This window comes from Temnothorax nylanderi, unplaced genomic scaffold, assembly GCF_030848795.1.
Source record: "Temnothorax nylanderi isolate EJ_2023f unplaced genomic scaffold, tnyl_v1.0 TNYL_tig0083_pilon, whole genome shotgun sequence".
Classification (NCBI taxonomy): domain Eukaryota; kingdom Metazoa; phylum Arthropoda; class Insecta; order Hymenoptera; family Formicidae; genus Temnothorax; species Temnothorax nylanderi.
This window is the reverse complement of record NW_027249145.1, coordinates 477,521-499,306: the sequence shown is the minus strand read 5'-3', so window position 1 is coordinate 499,306 and position 21,786 is coordinate 477,521. Positions and strand designations below refer to the sequence as shown.

The window sequence follows — 21,786 nt, the reverse complement described above, 5'->3', positions numbered from 1 at the left end:
TATTTCGGATCAGATCCTAATTCGGATCAAAAAATTTCAAATGCCTCTCTAGCCGTCTGTATGTATCATTTATACATACATAGTGTACTCCTCCATAATGTAAAAAGGCGAATATATGTGAGAGGGATAAGAGAAACATAACGCAGATGGGAAAAAATGAGCCTGTCAGTGGATAATTGAAGCGCTCTCATTGTTCCTCATAATTCGGGTCACCGAAATTACCGCGGCAGTTCGGCATACGTAGCGTTTTATTATGCAAAGTGCCGGCAGTTGTAGGGATAACGAGCGATAAGCTTAAGACGAGGGCGGAAATCGACCTAGCACCTACTAGCAGCTACTATCGCGATATTGGACCCTCTTCTTCACGTCTTAGCCGTGAAAGATTATGGGGCGAACGCACAGAGGTGAGTCTAGACGGCTCGGTCGAGGATGTCCCACACGGGTTTTAAAGAAGCGTTAAAAGCTCCCGTTTTCACGGCTCAATTCTCGCCAAACTCTCGCGCTGAGTTCCTCAGCTTAATTAAGTGTTGATCAATGCCGCGAGTCTGCACGTAATTATCGCTAATTACTATTGCGGGCTGATACGAAAAATTTAATAAAAGTCGGACTAGAAGAGATTAATGGATTTTAACGTCACCGATCGCGATTGTCTTCGTAATCTAGTTGGCGATTCTTCATTCGATAGCAGTGGGATATGTACTCTTGTAGAGAAAGATTAAAAGAAAGATAAAAAAGTATTATAAGTATAGATTACTAATAAAATACCGGTCAGAGGAAAAATTCTAAAACGTAATTCAATTTCTCTTTTATTTTAATAACCTACAATCTATTCACTAGCAGAATTAATAAGAAATATAAGCTTGCTAAATATAAATTATGTACTGTACATACATTTTTTTATAAAATAGATGCTATAATTATCATATTTAATCACATAATAATTTTGGTCCTAATTTACTTTGTTAGTTTAATGCTTAAGAATTTAATGAAAGAATGTATTTAAAACTTCTTTTCTAAAATAAGATAAATGTAACATTTATTGATAAGTGTTAATACTTGTAATATTTATTAATTATATAATATAAATTATTGAAAATATATTTTCTTTAAAATTAAACAGATTGATTCTTCTTCTTTGTTTAATAAGATATAAGAAACCTTCACGCAAGAGACTGATAAAACTTCGCGCTAAATGACAGACCGACATTTTTCCACTTTGACTATGAATTTCTTCGTGACAGGGACCATCCGTTTTTCCTCGCGAGTCTTCTTTCTAACGCCTTTTAAGGAACGACAGAAAATTGCGCCCGGTTGTTTACTCTGCGGGCAAAGTCGCTTTCGTTCGCAGCGGTGCGCGACCGCGGACGAAAGAGCCCAAGCTTCAAAGACGTGCTACGAAGACCAGTCACGACGTCGCAGTCTAGAGAGAAATTATTGAGATTCCTGTAACTGTTTCAACGTCGGAGCGCCAACAGAAAAAGATGTCTTCGATTTAAGGTAACCCCGTGAAACAGTCGCGATACCTCCTCAGAGGAGACAAACATTGGCGAGCCCTTTTGAGCGAAACTCGTTTCCGCGACCGAATTCCGGTCTCCCGTTTCATCAGAAATCCTAGCTCCCATTCGAAATAGCAGTTCCCGCTAGATCGTGTTGAAATAATAAGAAAAACTTTCTTTTATTTAATTACAGTTACAACGTCCTGATCCTTGATATCTAGTTTTATATTAATTTATTATTCTTCTTTTTATAAATAGCATATTGTTCATACATTATATGATAGATGCTATAGATATATTTCTCTGTGATAATAAAATCTTATTTTACTCTAAACTAAAGCTTTATATTTATAAGAAGTATGCGTTATAAAAGTTAATATTCTAATGGCCTATTCAATATTGATTATTAAAGTTTGATAATAATATATTATGAATATATTTAGTTATTTGATTATTAGAAGTTTATAGTGTTTATATATTACGTTAGTTTTCCAATTTTATATATGTTTGAGAGAGAGAGAGAGAGAGAGAGAGAGAGAGAGAGAGAGAACACATATCGTTAACGTTTAAAAAAAATGATAAACATTTGCATTAAATTTAGATGCACTCACGATGAGTGCTGGATTCTTTAACTTATAAAATAAAACAACTTTCGCCTGAAGTGCAATTTGCCAACAAGTCTGCTCCTTGAAGAAGCAACTTTTAAGGAAGCTCAGATACGACATCAAAAATTTGTTGTTTTTAACTATTTCCAAAAGTTTGACATAAAATATCGATGTTTAAAATTTTCCGTACTTAATTCTCTAACGTTTTTATTATTTATTTTTATAATATCATTTTGGTCGTATACATATAATATAATTAAATTGTAATTTTTTCGCAATTTAAGAGAAAAAAGTAAATGTAATTGGCTCTTTAAAAATTAATACGTCCCATTTAGTTTTCGACGTTATTAATACAAAATTAAATTACTACACGAACGTATTAGATATTTTAAAATCAATATATTTAAGATAATACAAAGCTTTTACAAAGTACGATTCAAGAAGTATACAGAATTTTCAACGTAAATCTTGTCATCAACGCAAAAATTGTCGAGATTATTATGCATGCAAGATTGTGAATATAATTTCCGAAATATTATGTCAAAGGACAGCGCGGAATATTAGGAATAATGCCGGCACGCGTATGCGTACTAGGAATGCATCGCCTGCAGCACGTTCGAGGAATTACCAGACGAATTATCCTTCGAGCATACGTTCGACTCCCTTCAAAACGGAATAAACAGGAACAGCGTAATAACGAAACTTTATTAACGCAAATACGGCTGAAATTAAGCGAATATAAGCTTTCCCTTTTGCGAACACGCTTGCCGCGCTTGAATTCACATGCCGCAAATCCATACGCTTCACGATGGGAAAAGACTTGCATAAACCACGCTTCAAATATAATTTCAGCAAATATGTAGCATATCAAACGCTTATAATGGGTGCCCCAAATTTAGTCCGGTTCAAAGTCAAATTAAAATTCTCGTTTCGTCTGCGAGAGCTTTCAAAAATTTATATAATCGATTTCTCTTTAACAAAAATTAAAATGGTAAACTGACTTATTTACTCAAATTATTTAACATTGATAATTTGTATTGATTTGACGAATTACTTTAATACTTAACAAAGTTACATTATTTTTCTACATATATTAATGTAAAATATAAAATATTAATAATATATAATGACTTTCACATCACATCACAAATTCGTGCTAAGGAAAAATTATCTTTTGCTCTGTCACTTATTAATTATTATACGTGGATATCTAAATCACGTGAAACTAATATTACAATAATAGAATTCCTTCGTTAAGTTTTTCATATCAGTCCTGTATTGGCGTTTTGGTTTCTTTTGCACACTTCCCAACTGCGACACTTTACGATACACTACGGCAATATTAATGTTTCTTTATCAAAATACGGAGCAAACCATCTCAGCTCAATTTTTCTCTTACGAGCGAGAGGCACTGAATTCTGTAACGCCTCACAAAGTTTCCGTCGTCCTGTTGATTTGTTTTATCTCTGTTACTGCGCTCAATTTCTGCCGTAAGAATATCAAAAAAGAAACAATCACAAGAATATTAGCAAAAAAGCAGTCTTGTAAATGTAGAGAAGAGCAAGCTATCTTCAAAATTAAATAATAAGATAAATAATAATTGTAAAATATAAGTAAAAATCTGAACCCGAGAAAAAATAAAATCTTTGACGATATAAGAATTTTGATGCATTTCTCAGTGCTCTTAAATAATTAAACATAAATTTTGATATTTGTTAAATAAGACCTGGCAACTCAAGCAATTAAAGTTTACATTTTACCTACTTCCTTTTTCAGGTATGCATTTGTATTAAAACATTTTTTTTCAATATTTTGAAGTAAATTATTCATGTTGTCAAAAGTCAAATTTTCTTTGCGTTCGATTTATCTGCACTGTCGTGTTTGCGTTTCGACTTAGCTAGCCTGTTGCGAGTGAGTCGTTATAATTGACGTCCGTTGCTCCATGGTAATTGGCTGCTCGCAATATTGCTACGTAGATAGTGACTGAAAGGGAGCGCGACTACATAGACGTTGGCAGCTGCGTCTGGGGGATTATTCTCTGTACGCTAATGCGAACGTATGAGTCTCGGTTTACTATTCAATCAGAAACTGCTCGCAAAGCCTATCTCGGACTTTATGCTCCAAGCGCCTCTGGTCATTAGAGCATATTCTGTGAAAATGTAAAGCTCTTAGCTCTTACAGACAAATACCACGAAAATCTATCGGTATATTCCATTGTGATTGACTCCATTACGGTTCTGTTAATATCCTCATAATAATTTTCCAAGCAACGAAAACATATTTTTTCTGTTAATATTTATATATTATTAATATTTATGTTAACATACATAGAAAAATAAAATATTTTGTATAATAATACTTAATATATTTATAACAAATTGGTTTAATGCAAGATCTGATTTACTATATTGTAAACATTGAAACTTTGAAAGTTTCTGTTTACAAAGAAATGTATAATTTCTCGATATCGTTTATCTATGTGATACGTATTTTTATTGATTACATTCACACTCGATTATGAATGTTGTTATATACTGATTGATCCAATAATAAAGTATGTTTTAAGACAGTAAATAATTCATCTCTATTATAATCATGATCAATTAAGAACTTATATCAGGTACTATTATGTTCTTCTTAACTTTCTTATACTGTATAAAATTCACTTTGCGATGGCCTTCCACATGCTTGTAAACGGTGCAATTTTTTTCTTGTCATGAATAGCAGAAATTAATTTTGCAACATATACCTCAGTTTCATATTTGTCTGAGGTTGAAACGGTCAGTATACTGAGGTCAGTTCTCAACTTGCCTCTTATATACTGCTGTTATAAAATATGATTAGAGCATTTTGTGAAATAATTATTCATTAATTTATTCAAATTTTGTTAACGCAAATTTTGTCTCGTATCTTTTTTCTTCAGTTTCAATGTTTAATATAAATTACACTAAATCTTATTTCTGTATACTCTGTCTCGGAATTAAATAACACGTTAAACTTGAAATAATATTTGAAAACTGAAAAATATATCTATTTATTTTTGCGCATGTATTTTTCTCAAAGCTAATGGTATGATGCGTTAAATTTACGGGCAACATATGTATCCGAGGAAAATAAAATTGATCGCTTCCGTGACTCTCTTTCCCGCAAACTCTGATTTCAGAGTGCTCATTTCTCTCGCGTCATACCTCGTTTACATCGTCGATGCTCTCCTTAAGAAAGATCGATCCTTCAGAATAAAATTTCGTTATGAGCGCTCCTTCTGCGAATCTCGATTTGTCTTTATTACGACGTCGGACGCGTTGTAATGGCAACGCCGCGCGCTGGTGGAATGGCAGGCACACATTTCTGAATTAATATTTAAGGAAGGAAGAAAATGTTTGCGAGTTATTTTCTTTTTACTTCGAAACGCAGGCGCGCTTGCGTAATGCAATGTTTAATTAAGAATACAGAAAGATCTGCTTATAAGACTGAATTATTCTATATAAGAAAGATCTGTGAGTGAGATACAAAATATATTTTTACATTAATTAAAATAAAATTATTTTAATCTAAAATATCTGAAAAGTTATATACATATAAAATCAGAGCTTGCGGGAAAGAGAGTCACGGAAGCGATCAATTTTATTCCTCGGATTTCCTCGGATACACATATAACATTTTTGATGCACATTTTTTAATTTCAACTTTTCAGAACTTATTGCTACAGTTTTTGTAAAAATGTATTTGTTCTTCTCGTTTATGATTAATATACAGACAGATCTTTTACATTTATTTCTTATATTCAATTTAATATTTTTGTAAGAAATTTAATATTTTTTAAGAAATTTTTTTATTTAGAACATGCAAATGCATAGTAAAATTGAAATTGTAATAAAACTTTCGTTTATACTTATCTTTCGCGCATTGACAACATGTCTAGGAAAGTAATCCAATAGGAATTCGTTTTTTGTACGTCAAAGCCTTTATTGAATTTTTCCACGCCGTCCAGAACATCTCGAATGGAAGTACGCAAATATACTACGAGTGATTTGACCAAAGTAGAATATTTGAAGTCTCTCGAGGGTGACGTTACCACTACGTCAAATCCATCACAATCGTCCCGAGTAACAAAAATTTATTTGACGCGTATATCAGTTATGCACGAAAAAAAACCGCAAGGATAAAATTCTAAACATACGAGATACTGAGTATACAAAATTTAAAAATAAAACGTGACTTATAACAGAAATTTACATGAAAAATCTAGCTGCTTAACCTATCATCTGACACGGCTATGAATCTTTCGACAGCAGCTTCTTTACCCGGCATAAACGGAATTCTTTCAGGCGGAAGATTTCTATAGTCATCCATCATGTTTGCGTTTATTTTTTATGTATTTAACGCACTTTACGGTTTTCAAGATATTTTATTAATTTTACTATCCACTTGCATATATTTTCACGTTTTTAGTAAACAGAAATGTCTAATCTAAAATATTATAAAAATTGGGTAAACTTCTCTCTCTCTCTTTCTCTCTCTTTGAAGTTTCCTTATGTCGCATATTCGGAACTTGATGAACGTTTGACGTTAACGTTGTGTGTTAATATTAAAATTTCTTTTGTATATACGTATACAAAAGCAATTATTTTAAAAGTGTCTTTTACAAATATTGATTACTCAAAGTTCCATCAAATCAATCAATTACTCAAAGTTAAAGTATGGTATTAAATTGGAGTTGTAAAGTTATATAATAAATATTTTGTATAAAGTTTATTAAAACTTATAAAAAAAATGAGCGTATTAAAAATTAATATATGCACAACTTTTAATTGCTTTATTAATTAATTTCACATTAATATGACATAATAAGGTGGTTATGGCGAGCATGAATTTGAAACAAATTATTGCTAACACACTAATCGTACAAACACACTCCGCTGACGATATTACTTATTTTAAAATACGTCGGTGTACATAGAGAGCTTACGAAATGGTTCGCTCATTTAGGGTGGCCTCCGCGTAGAGGGGATTATAAAGGATTATTTTCCAGCGTTAAATGAATTCGCTGGCGGTGAGTGCCACGGTAAAATCTGCTAATGGATGCTGCAAACCGCCATGCATGCGATAGATGTAAAATGTATTATCTGTCAATCAAGAAAGAATTGCAAATGCTATCATCATCTGATGCGAGCGTCCAACGACAATTTAATTAAGTTTCAACATATGCTTTATCAAATTGTGCTTATATTATTTTTGTATAAAAATGCAACTGTAAAAGTCATCCTAGCCAAGTAAAATATCATTTTCATGTCGTTTCCGACATTTAATTTTTAAATTTATTTAAAAAATTAATAATAAATTTATTAATATAAATATTTAAAAAATGATATTTTTCAAAAAATGTTTAACTAAAACTAATCTCAATTAATTTTCTTAGATTTCTTGTATAAAATTCCTCAAATTAGAACATTTCAACTGCAACATTAAATACTCAAAAGTTGAAAGAAGACAAGATACGTATAAAAATATTTATACAATTTTAAAACGCGTATGATAAAGTATTCGTGTGTCTATTCAATGTTTTTCTTTCAAATATCGACACGGGACGCGCGCCCTCTCGTTCAGTCGCTCATCCCAGGTCCTCATTCAACTGCCGCATTTTCAGATTTTCCATCTGCCATCACACGCATTACGCGGCTCCCGCGAAAAATACCTCGCCACAAGTCGCGACGGTTTATACGGAGATTAGTGCGGGTGGTACCGAGTTCCTCCTGTTCCGCGGAATAATTTGGAAAAAGTCCCGCTGACGAGCCCGCACGGGATTTATTCCGGCGGCAGTCGCGGACCACAAGAGGGAATGCGTTATCAACGTAGGATGGCACCGGCAGGAGAAGAACGCAGTGGAAAGAAAAAAAGTTGACCCGATGCAGTCGGACTCGCGGCGTAAAATACTAACGAGCACACGGGTCTCATTCACGTTGAGCATATGTTGAAGACGAATGTATAACAAGATTTATTCTCGAATCGAGTTGCATCGGCAATCCGGGATAACTAACATTCAATTAGCGACTCGCTGTCTTTTTCTAAATTTCAATATTAACAGTAACAAAGCCATAAAGTGCCATTAGCAAATAAAAATTAGGTAGACCAAGGAAAGCGTTAAACATAACATCTAAAAATTAATATTTTAGGAGAAATTTGATATACTCAATTGACAAAGTTCTGACTTTTTACTAAATGGTTAGTAAAGTCTCTGATATCTCGACAAAAGAATTTCGGCAATTCAGAATAAAAAGATAGGAGTCTGAAGATTAGAGTACCAATTTCATGTTTCTGTTTTACAAAAGTTGATAAGAACTTTCTTCATTTTATAATCAGAATTCATGTAATTCCTAATACTTTTTAAAAGAACTCTTATAAAGCTATCCAAAACATGTCAGATTTTCAAACAAATTTTTAGCTTATATGAACTCAGGAAAATATGTCCGTCGATCGCTATCGCCACTGCCGTTAAAAAGTTTTAATTCATGAAAACTTGAAAATTTTTTATACGCGAGTTGAAATAGCCAAGACTTCTCCATTTTTATCATTTCAAGTACTAATTGCCGCTCTTTTTGAAGCATATCAGAAACTCTTTGCAGAAGAACTAGAATACTATTAATTATATCAATATTCTTAAAACGGGATACGAACTTCACAGAGATATCATAACCTCAGATAAACTGTTCAAAGCTGAACAAGATTTACATAAAGAATGTTTAAAAAGAAATCCCATGTAACAGGTCTCGTATATCAAACAACATATGACAAATAAAAATTGCAATAAATTAAAATAGCATGTATAAATTAAAAAGGATAGTAGATTCCTAAAATATTAAATAATTATTTAGTACTAATAAAAATAAAAATTTCTTCGAATAAGAAAACGTTGGATGGCTTATCATTATTTATTAAGAACGCTCTATGCTTTTGAGGATACGTATATCCATCCTCTTGCGCTTTAGTTTAAAAAGTCTAAACAAAAACGCGTTCATGTGCAATGCATTCACTTTGGCCGATTCATCCCGGATGATCGTCAAGAGCGAGCCGTGTAAATTCGCCTTAAGGCACCGCGGGAATAATTAACGGCGCTCCTACCAGTAAAGGGAATCGGCAAGCATGGGACTACGAGTTCCGAGTTCTTGTGCAAGAAACGCAGCGCCGTGCGTCGACCCGCCGCGCCGCGCCGCGCCGCGCCGCGCCGACGAACAATCGAATTATCAGGCGGTTGCGAGCACAACGAGGGCCATTTTTCTGCTTCGTTTTTCCGAGGCCCGAGGGCACGCAAAAGTTTCAGTACACGCGTACACCCTTCTCCCGCCCGTACGCAGTGGTCGATCCGGCCGAACCGGCACGCGGCAATGCGGATCACGGCTGCACCGAAAAAGCGGAAAACACGGCTTCATTAATCTAACAAGACTGATACGCGGAACATATCTCGCCGGACGGCATAATGGCCGTTGGATCCCGTTTATAGCGGAGTGCAACGGTAGCATTTCTCAAAATTTCCAGCGTAATTATACAGGATGATTATGAATAGCGCAACCCAGAACTCGTAGAATTTATTTAAAAAATACATAAATAGACAGGCAGCACGAGGCAACACAAATATATCATCTTTCCCGAAAATTAAGAATATAAAGTAAATTGAAGAGAAATTTTATATTTATATATTTAATTATTCAAAGTATCTCTCTTCTCTAATGTAAACATTACAAATTGTTTACAATCCGTTAAATATACATTATTGGGTTATTGAAAACAAATTATGTTTGATAACACTGTGACAATCCTAGCGTATATTATAGCATCGTTACTATTTGCATAAATCAAATTGGTTACCATTTGCGGATAAACAATATTAAAATATTTATGCTTATATATATATGTAGAATCTTATATTTTCATTTGAAATATAATAGTGTATCTGAACGCATAGAATAGTGTTATGTATTTTAAGCTCCCGAATCGTGTACGGTACTAACACAAAATTTATTATTAATCTTTTTATATGCAGGTATTACGCGGTAATCTGTGTAAAAAATACAAAAATATTACCTCAAACCTTAACATTTTCATCATGTTATATACAAAAGCCACAATAGATGCGCATCCAACCTTTGCAGTTTTGCATCAGATTGCGCAGCGTATAAAGCCAGGTCCTAATGAGCACCTTGCTTCGAGAACTAGGAAATCTCTCAGTCGGACCGCGAATGTAATTCTATGTGTGTAGAATGATAATGGCCGGGAAACTTTCAGCCGCGCTAATGCGATAATGAAATTACGCGAGGATGGGTTGAGGCGCCGTGTCTACCGCGGTAGGTAATTACTTGCTTGCTTTTTTCCCCATATTGTATTTCGCGATGTATCAACGGATTCTGCGGATACATATGATATATGAAAATCCGTTGCACGCTCTCCCGCCACCGCCGTGTCGGACATCAGCGCATGTTTGCATTCGAACAGTGTGCAGCGCGCAACGCGTCAATACGCTCTGTTAAATGTAAGCCGATGCTTATGATCGGCCTTCAATTACATTATTCTCGTGTAATTAGCATCCCTTGTGACGAGGGGAACGTCAATATTACGGGTCGGTACCTCCGTCAATATTAAACAAGTTGCCGGCCATTGATGTTGCAAATTAATTAAAAGTACGCGAAAAGAGTCTTCCGTTTTTAATTAAAACTTGCTATATTGCCGGCTGCAATATCAGGCGTATACGTTTACACGAGTGTACGGCTCTGAAACCACATTATTTCAAGTAACATTAATCCTGTAAAATGAGATTTCTTTGTATCTGTGTCACTTTGTGAACAAGTCCTATTTGAAAGAGATTAATATGCTTTCCATATCCTCTCCAATTCAATTCTCTAATGTTAATATTACTTATTTAATGAAAACATTTTTAATCATTAATAAATCCCTCCTTTTTTAATCAAGGTAACGTGTCGCAAGTAAAGAATACAGTAAACAAAAGAGGAATAATATCATTTGTCATGCTTATTATAAATAAAATCTGTATTTTCTAACTACTTTTTTCTAGAAATGTTATTTTTCATCATTTCTTGAGCTACTTTACTCTCTAAATCTGAATCAGTGAATAGTCACTGATATCAGTTATAAGTATACCACTTTCATGAATCAGTGGTATACTTATAACTGATATCAGTGACTATTCACTGATTCACAGTACTATTCACTGATTCAGATTTAGAGAGTAATGTATTCGATTACTACGTTATAACTACTAATTTATTATAAATAAAAATATCATCGATTAAACCTTCCATATGATTCTGAGAGACCTTTTATATAGACAAGAAAGAAGCCACAAAAATTGAAAGAAATAAACTGTAAGCATATTTCGAACAATTCTCGTTGTTTCAGCTCACAATTCGATCTTTTTATGGCGAAACAATGGATTTTGAGTAGTGCCATTTCTGATATATCACGACGAAGCCTTCTATCCCATATCGAATCCGAAAGGGTTTACCTCTCTTCGTACTATACTGGAAGGGTTTACCCTCGGTTCGTGGCGCACCAAAATTGACTCGTTCCAAGGGATTAAACGTGCACCCCGTTATGCCCAGAAACCGTACATATTCCATCTAGGGAAATTCGCGGCTTCTCTCGTCGTCTAACGGATTCGTTGGCCCCCAAAGTAAGCGACCAACAACCAGTATGCGCATATATACGTGAAATATCTATATCAGATATAGCATGTCTTCGATCGATCGCATTTCCATTTGCAGACGCGGATTCTACCGTAAAATAACAGGGGCCGTTAATGATTTTAGAGTTCTCCCTCTTCTCTTTTTGCTATCTTTACAAACTATATTTCTTTGGGCATTTTTATGAAAAAGTCAAACTAATGAAGAAAATCTTTTAAAATTTTTCATGTTCCTTATGTAAGGTATTCTATATAATAATCTGTTAAAGTTTCGATTTATCAATAAATATCTAACATCACTCATCCTAATGCAGTATATATTGGCGCAAGTCCATGCGCATTTGCTATTGCAAGTTGTTAACTACATGTAACTATTAAGTTACATTTCGGCGCTCGACCAACAGTCGTATAACTAGTCGACCGTTTAGTACAAACATGAGATCCCATTTCTCCTTTCCGTTTTGCTCATTCATCAACCATGAAAAGAGCTTCGCGTGCGCAATTTCGGTTGCGTGCTATTCGAGGAATCGCCGTCTCGTGCTAACGATAAAAGGCTTCAAGAATGAAATACTTATGCTAAATTATTTAAAGAAAGGTTTTGTAACGTCGTTCGGAAGTTATTATAACGGAAACTTTTTCATGGAAACACTCTGAAATAACAAAGCTTCTCCAGTTTTAAGATCTGATTTTTTTTCTTTTACGATATTAACTAATTTAAATGTCTTTTTGACGTGCATGCAAGAAACAAAATATTGTTGTTTTATTCGTTGAAAATATCTTGTTGATGAATTTTATGTTAACTCTCATCTATAGTTTAGCTCAAATTATATTATGTATAAATATATTATGTATAATAGTTATGTATAAATATATTATGTATAATAGTAAGCAATCTTTGCTTCATAAGTTACTGTGTACGTATGTATATCCGCAAACATTGTCAGACATAATAAAAGTGCTTCCATTTTACACTGGAAGATAAAACATATTTATAAATTCATCTTCTCTTATCTATAAATGACTTCGATAAATTTACGAATTAATACTTGACTATATACATCAATTTTGCTATGTAAAATATTGCCATAAAATACACTTAATCCTTGCATGACTCTATAACTATAATCATATCTCTCTTATTTCTATATTATTATATATTTATTAAATATAAATCCAAAATGAATAAATTAATACGCTAACCTACATGATTCAATATTATGTCTTCCGTGTTGCATGCAAATACGTTATGTTCTTGCACATACATCATATTAATAATTCTATTATATTATTATTGTTACCATTTATAATTCTTATCACTATTGTCATTATTACAGTTATTATTATGTATTGATGTTGCAGGTCATCCAATTGTACCATGAGTTACGCAAGTTATTAATAATCCACATCAATTTAACAATACAAATGTTACAGGGATCGTTCTAAAATTTAATTAAAATTTAATTTAGAAATATTTAATATGTGTGTGGCAAATGTTCTAAATAGTCTGTATATATTTACATAGAACAGACATCTCGTAAATGCTCGTAATAATCAATATTAAAACAAAAAATTATTTAGAATTAAAGGCAAATTTTCAAGGTTACCATTTTAATTTGCTATGTAAAAATGAAAGCTTCATTTGGCTAAGGCCACAAGAAGAAATTCAGAATAAGCTGCATACGAATAAAATCTCGGAAACGACACGACAGAAGATTATTAAAAGTTATTTAACTTCGGCGGTGGAACAGCTGACGGGCGGAGCTTTTGATTTATTCCGATGTCTTACCGAATTTGCTGTAACATTAGATTACACCTCGCGGTCGCCCGATGATCCTCTTACAGTTTCGACTTCATTAGGCACTCTGATCATGTGGTAGCAGATACCGATTAAATATAGACATAGCGCGTGATGTGTGCGCGCGCGTTGTAAGCCGCTTACGGGAGCAGTTGCGTGTACATTTTAATGTAAAACACCATCATTGGTCGGCGTGTCATTAGCGATTGCAAAGTAATCGGTGCGCACGAATTTGCAACGACTGCGCGGTAGCATTTCACTCTGAAAGAGCGCATTGACTAACATTGATAGCGGATATACATACGTACACAGTAACAAGCGGAATTAAAAATATAACAAAATATCCTCCGTAAATGTAATTCCAAATTAATTGCACTGGTGGCTTAAATACTCATATATTATATTTTACTTGTTCGATATGCTGAAAGCCGAATTCATGAAAAACATTTAATAACAAATAACCGCCACATATCTAATTTCTATATTTTTTATACAGAGCAATTGCTCTGTACTTCATATTTACGTGCGCCAAGATAAACTGACAGCTTAATATATATATTATTAATTCGTCAATAATTTTCAAATTACAAGCCCCATTTCGATAAATTCTTATATTTATATATCTTGTTTGCGATTATTTCCATATTTGATGAAGCAATAATTATTCATGAATACAGTTTTTAAATAACGTTTGATTATAAAAAGATTATTGCATTCTTTCAAGTTAATAATAAATTCTCTTATTAAAGTATTATAAGAATTATATAAATTTAAAGATTAAATCTGTGTGGAAAATTTTATGAAATCCACTTCGCGACAGTGGTTAAAAAAACGCATTTTGCTAACAATTTCTTTATATATTCTCATATATTCGCACGTTCTTATATTTTCAAGTGCATTACCTAGATCTCTGTTTAGAGACCTCTTTGCCACATGTTGTGTTACACGCAAGCTTACATTCAGTAATTTCAGTCACCGGTCTCAAATCTGTACATCTTTGCTTATGAAGAAACATGTTTATGAAGAAACATATAAACTGAATATACTGAGTATAAATAAATGCTAAACATAACGTTTTAACATCGCAGCGTATAAAGACTGTATATATTTGCTTAACATAAAACGGAAAAATAATTTTCTTCGCAATGCAAGAATAATCTTCTTAAAAGTAAAGTGTGTTTTATTTCAATCAATTTTGTAAATACCTGAATAATGAATTGTAGATTATTATAAGTCTAGCAATATCCCAAAAAATAAGATTTTAAAACTTTTAATTAATGTTGTGCGTAGTTTGAAGGAGTTAAGAAAATAATATTTAAAAAATACAGTCTTAATATATACATCAACTGCTTCGAGGCATTATAAAAAGTTGCGAACATCTTTAATAAATTCTAGAAAATAGCGTAAATGACAAAGAAAAAAAAGGGAATAAGAATTTCTCACAGAAGAGAAACACGAAGGTGTCGTCTCTGGCGATTGCACCATTGCACTCGAGCATTTCCTTCGAGACGGGAAGATGTCTCGAGAGTCTTACCAAGCTCCGGCAAATATTTGTAGAGCTTTTGTGCACACGTGCGCTATGCTTATTATTGTTGCCAGCGCCGCAACGAGATCTACCACATCCCTTAAATCTTGATATTAATACAACTCTTTCGTTTCGCCTTATCTCTATATAACGTTTTTACAAAAAGCTTTCTGTTTTTCTTTTCGTTCTGGATTCTACATTTATTAAAGAAAAGTGAAACACTTATTAGAATTAAACTAAATATCCTAAAACAGTCCTGTAAATATGCATAAAGAAATATCATCTGCAATGAAATAAATAGGACACAATAGGATTATTTTCCAAAATTTGCAAATACCTTTCATAAATCTTTTTATGAAAATTATGAGTATAATTATAATTAATTATACTTATAACAAATATACATATATATACCTATATCTAAAATACCTATATCTAAAAATGTTATGTACTTTTTTACAAGAAGTTTTAAATCTGTTCCGTTTAATATTAGCAAATCTTTACATTCTGAAAAAAGAAGTACAAATCTAGGCTGATGGCAGAAAACAAAACGTAGGCTCTGACGTCTATCGTATAGTCATAGACGCGAAGCAAGGCTGATACCGTATACGTAACTACGTAAACATAAAGTCATGAAAAAAGTGTCACTATCGTGTCGATAAGTACGTGACGATACGGACGTAGTTAGGTATACGATTTTCTCTACCTTGCTTTACGTTTATGATTACAATAGACGTAAGAGCCTATTATGTTTCGTTCTCTGCCATCAGCCTTTAACCATGTGCATTAAATATTAAAACAAAAAAATTTTACTCTAAAATAAAAATTATGTGGAATGCAGAGGACAAATGAAAAAATAAATAACTCTGCTATGTAATACTTATTTCATTATATGGCAGATCTATTTCTATATATGACCTTCTAGTTAATTATTATCAAGTCATTATTAGGTATTTATTTACGAAGAAAGATCGGTTTGGTTACAAAATTTATAAACACAGTTTACACAAAAGAGACAAACAGAAACTTCCGGACAGGTCAAAGAATTAGTTGCTACGGTTGACAAGCAACGTCTATTTGTGGCGAGGAAGAAGCTAGTTTTCGACAGAAGCCAAGTCAGGCTCGACACTATTTCTTGCTACCGATTACTTGCATTTGCGTGGCAAGTGATTTCTATCGAACAAACAGCGTTTTACTTTATGCATCAATATCTCTTCTATTAAGTAAAAAACAGAAGAATGGAAACGAAAGCAAGAGAAGACAATTCAACGTTTTCTTATAATTTGGTCCATCCACTGTTTAGAAGAACAAGCACATACTTTTACATGTGGGTAAGTCTGATTTGATTAATCGTAATTTTAAAGCTCAATATACTTATTCAGAATGTGCATCGATGCGTATCTGACGATGACAAATTTTCGTATTTAAAAAATAGTTCTCGGAAATATCTGCAGGAATAATAATATTTCTCAATCATTCGAATATTATTTCAATAATGAATATTATTAGAAGTAATCTCGTGATAGGCAAGTCATCACGTATGTTCGGTGAAGTGGGAACACGTAAATTTTAATGTTTTACTTTACAGAATGTAATTGAAAAAGGATCCAAGAAATCAAATCTAGCGGAAAGGTACAAGATCTCGTGCCATATTATACTGTCTCTGATGAGAGAACACTCTCACAGAGAGAACATTCACGAAACACCATGTGACCAGGTAATAAATACCATAAGATCTCTTTAACATAACTATTTTACCTTCTCGCTCTTAGCAAAAGCAGGCGATGTATATAAGTACTTCAATATGAAGTTATTATAACTCCAGAAATCTCAAAATTGAAGTCACGATAATGTAAGAATATGAAAAGTAGAAATATGACATTTATTTTGCATATATAAAGGACTTACAATAAATTTTACTGTAAAATGAAGTAAATTTATATACATGCAATAAAGTAATACAAATTGAGAGTTTATTTTAAGTAAGGATTTGACCAATATGTTTTTCGCAATATTATAGATACTATGATATATATACTCGATAAACATCAACTGTGCCATTATATCAATATTATAATTTCCCACTCAACAATATATAATATAACATATGTTGCATATAACAGTAGGCCTGTTTATTTTAGCTGAACTTTTTGCACGGTTCATTTTTCCTCTTTTTCTTTTCACATTGGAGATTCAGCTAAAACGAACAGGCCTAGTTACATTGTTGAGTAGGAAATTATAATACTAATATAACTTTACTGCTATTTGGTGTTTACAGGTCATATGACTTTGATCCACTGTAAGCCAAAATATTCATGAAAAATCGCCAATCTTTAACTGAATTTAATTTGATTGCAGCTGACTTATCTTCTTCGCGATAGAGGTTTCAACATTTTTCTGAAGAAAGAGGTACATCAGATTACGAACAGCGTAAAAGCACGAGGCGTGGTTTACACGCTGCAACAGTTATCGGACCAGCAGAAACGCAAGGGCGTGATAACAATCTCAACGGGCAGCTTCGCATATACTCTCTGCCATTTTGGGAAGAAGTTTAAAACCTTGGTGACTGTTGTGATGCCGCTATCAACGGCAGATGAAACAATCAATATGTGTCGAGATCTCGGGGCAACAGTACTTAACTGTGCTAGCGATATGGTAGAAGCACATAACATCGCCTTGTGTATTGCCAGGGAGAAAGGCTTAGTTTACATTGACGGGTACACTTTTTATCAAAATCTCGATTAAGTTAAAATCAGGGCAGAAAAATTATTTGATAAAGCGAGCACGTTATTGTTATTATTACTCAATAACTTAAGAAGAAGTTACTCTTTCGTTACTCCTTTCTTGATATAAACATAAAATACTGATATTTTATATGATTTATAGAAGTAAATATGAACAGTAAGCATATCATGAAAACCATCTTGAGATAAAGGCAGAAGATACGAAATTTTATAGATATTAATTTTATGTATCATTATACACACCTATGTACATTTTTGTAATGCATTATTAGAAGATATAAAGAAGAACATAAAAACACAAACAAATTGCTCAAAATATAGACAATAAATCTAAAAGTTTTTATGGAAAAGTGACAAATCATTTCGCTACATAACTAAGAGATTGATACAAGTTCTTACATTAATAATTATTTATAATTTTAGTGTCTATCAGAAAATTTGAAAATTTTGCAAATAAATTGAAAGGTGTAACGTTAAAAAGTAACTTTACAAATTCTTATTTTTATGGAATAATTAAACGCGTACGTAACTGCGTTAGCGTTAACATTACGAGGGAAACTTACCGTTAACAATTTATTATCAAAAAGAACTGTAGCGACAACGGCATTACAAGATAATACGCTTCTATTTTTCGCTTAAAATATATTTTCGTTAAGAAATAATATTTTCATCAATTGTTTCTATCTTTAATTAAGATTTAATTTTATTATTTAAAAATTAGTTAAATTAAGGGATGCAATTAATATTACTTATGTAGGTAATCATACTTTATTGTCTCAAGAACTGCTTGATTTTCTTTAGTATTTTTTTCAATTTAAGAAAGTTATTATATGGTTTAAAAGATTGTAAAAAGGGTATTTTTCAGGAATTTTTTGTAAGACAACGAAAAAAGCTAATAACGCTATATATACTTTGCAAGTTCTTTTATCTTATTTTAAGAATTTATTTTTTCTAAATAACAAAAACGCTCTTTTTTTATGTTATACCCTGGTCACTAGGAGACAGCAAGAAAAAACGCATATGGACGGTGTAAGTGATTTTAATTGTTGAAGGTATCTGAAATGCAAAAATCAAAATTTTCTTATTTAGAAAAAGTATCGTCTGAATTAAAATAAACATTATACATTTATTACTTATTTCTTTAATAAAATACTAATAAAATTTTGAGAAAAAACTATAATATTTTTAATAAAAAGGCCTCTATTTGGTCCAGAATGGAAATATTGGTTTAATCCTAGTTAGATAATAATCACACTTCTCCTAAGTAAGAAAATTTTTGGTTTTTATGTTAGGTACCTAGGACAGCTAGAATCATTTACACCGTCCGTATAAGTTCTTCTTTGCTAGCTCCTAGTGACCAGGATATAATATAAAAAAAAGCGCTTTTGTTACTTAGAAAATAATATATTCTTAAAATAAGGCTAAAAGAGTATGCAAAGTTTAACATTATTCACTTTCTTTGTTTCCTTACAAAGAATTCCTTTAAAAATATACCGTGTTTACGATTTTTCAAACCAGAATACTCCCTTAATGACCGAATTATTAATCGAAATATTCAACGACATTTTTCGGGTAGAAACGATCATCCAAATATGATTATTGGTCAAGCCACCTTGGGCAGAGAAATTTTGAAAACATTGCCAAATGTTGATGCAGTTATTTTACCGACGACGATCGATGGTTGCGGACTTACAGCGGGTATTGCGATGGCTATCAAAGGATGTAATCCAGATGTAATGATTATTGTAAGTAAACACGTGCATTTTTTCATAACAGTAAATTGCAAAATGTTATTTTTTATTTCGATCTAATGAGCTATTATACATCTTAAGAAGAAGGTTGCATTCTGAATAAATATGAAATTTTGTGAAAACTTTACATGTAATCTCCATCTCCAGGAGGTCCAACCTGCAGAAACTGATCCATTAATCAAGACCATTAGAAGAAACTCGATGTTTAATAATGAATTGGATATTCCAGTGACAAATTATGCGTGGCATAAAGATGATAGAGGAATAACGCAAAATTTGTTTGACACGATTGTCTATGTAAGACACACGTTTGTTCAAGTTGCGGTCAATTTTCTACGACAAAAAGAAAACGTCACCGACTTTAATACAGCGATTGGTTTAGCAGCGATTATATCCGGTGAACTCGATGAGCTAATAGGAAAGAGGTATGTGATCTTTGTCATATAAATTTAATATATTATAGTTTTCTTTATAATTCGTTGAGATTCCGTAGCGTTTTACACAAGATTCGCAACCATAAAGTGCGCATTATCTGTTTGCATTTAATAATATTGTAATTTAGTATTATAAAATATTATTATATTATTTAATAACAATACATAATTTTCTTGCACGCGCCAGGGTGGTAATACCTGTATTCGGCAAGATGGACTCGTATCCTGAACTCATAACGAATAATCGGAATAATCTAAGTTTCTTTTCTTGTCCTGGCCCCTTATACTTGAATAGACATCTTTATCATTTCCAAACAAATGGCTAACAAAGAGGAATCTCAAGATATGTATCTTGCACATATTTAAGAATTCAAGTAATCTACAAAATCTGCACAACTCAAGAAAAAGAGTACTTGTGGGTAAAATTATGGAAATGATAGTATGATTTTTATATGATGAAAGATGTTTCAACGACGATGTTTTTCAACGACACACTTAATATTAAAAGAATTTTACTAATATTTCTCTATCTATGTACCACTTCGTGCTATTCGATATCTAAACCAGAATTCTTCTTCTGATTTTTTGCTTTTTTCAATATAAAGCGATTAAAGTCGGTAATTGGATATTAGCTAACCAGATATATCATAGTACTCACCTGTAATTTTTTTTCTATCAGAAAGGACTTACATGCATGATAGATTTTAGTCAAATATCCATAGACTTTTTGATACTGATTTTATCATTTAACTTGATTAAGATTTCTATCATTTAACTTCATTAAGATTTGATCATTTAACTTGAATAAGATGATTTTTAATGTCGCTAATCATTTTAAAATTAATTAGGCTAGTTTTATAATCCTATCGGTATTTGTCTAATTCAATCAAATGTACAATTGGTACTCTCTAAATCTGAATCAGTGACTATTCACTGATTCAGCAGTACTATTCACTGATTCAGATTTAGAGAGTGAAGTATAATAGTGAAGTATAAATGTAGTTTCTTAGCATATGATTCATATTAAAAAATTAAAAATATATGCTAACGAAAATTATTTTTATTAATTCCTTCCTTAGCGTTCGCCGTCTGCAGAAAAAGCGACAGGCGAGTTACGTGGCGCACTATATTTCAAGAAAATGCGGACTCAAAATATCGTATATATATTTTCCTCGCAAATCGTAATTTTTATACTTGTGTCATATAACTTTCAATATATTTCTTTAATTCAAATGTACAATTGATAGTGAAGTATAAATGTAGTTTCTTAGCATATGATTCATATTAAAAAATTAAAAATAATATGCTAACGAAAATTATTTTTATTAATTTCGCTTTCTTAGCGTTCGCCGTCTGCAGAAAAGCGACAGGCGAGTTACGTGGCGCACTATATTTCAAGAAAATGCGCGGACTCAAAACATCGTATATATATTTTCCTCGCAAATCGTAATTTTTATATACTTGTGTCACATAACTTTGAATATTTTAGTGAGTAAAGTATAGATAGTGCAATATTAAACCGATCATGGCGCGAATTACGCGCCTGTTCTTTATCGAAAAACTGCATTCGTGGACGCACATTTGAGCTTGTTATTTGTTAATTCGCACTCTCGACGTACGTTCATACGCATTTTGGAGCAAGCTCGCTCCAGTCGATCGCTCCCTCGTTCGCGATCGTTCGCGATCGCGACAAGCAAAGTGAGAACGCCAAACCGCGATCGTTCTCTTTAATTACTCAATCGATT

The 21,786-nt window shown here is 32.6% G+C and overlaps 1 protein-coding gene across 1 annotated transcript; it reads left to right on the top strand.

The window, feature by feature from the left end:
• The first annotated feature begins 17,038 nt into the window (after positions 1–17,038).
• Positions 17,039–20,054, top strand: LOC139774596 (L-threonine ammonia-lyase-like). Its single transcript, XM_071709995.1, has 5 exons — positions 17,039–17,043; positions 17,391–17,411; positions 17,494–17,829; positions 19,433–19,601; positions 19,755–20,054. The coding sequence occupies exons 1-5, from the start codon at positions 17,039–17,041 to the stop codon at positions 20,052–20,054; spliced, it is 831 nt and encodes a 276-aa protein (XP_071566096.1).
• Positions 20,055–21,786: the final 1,732 nt, after the last annotated feature.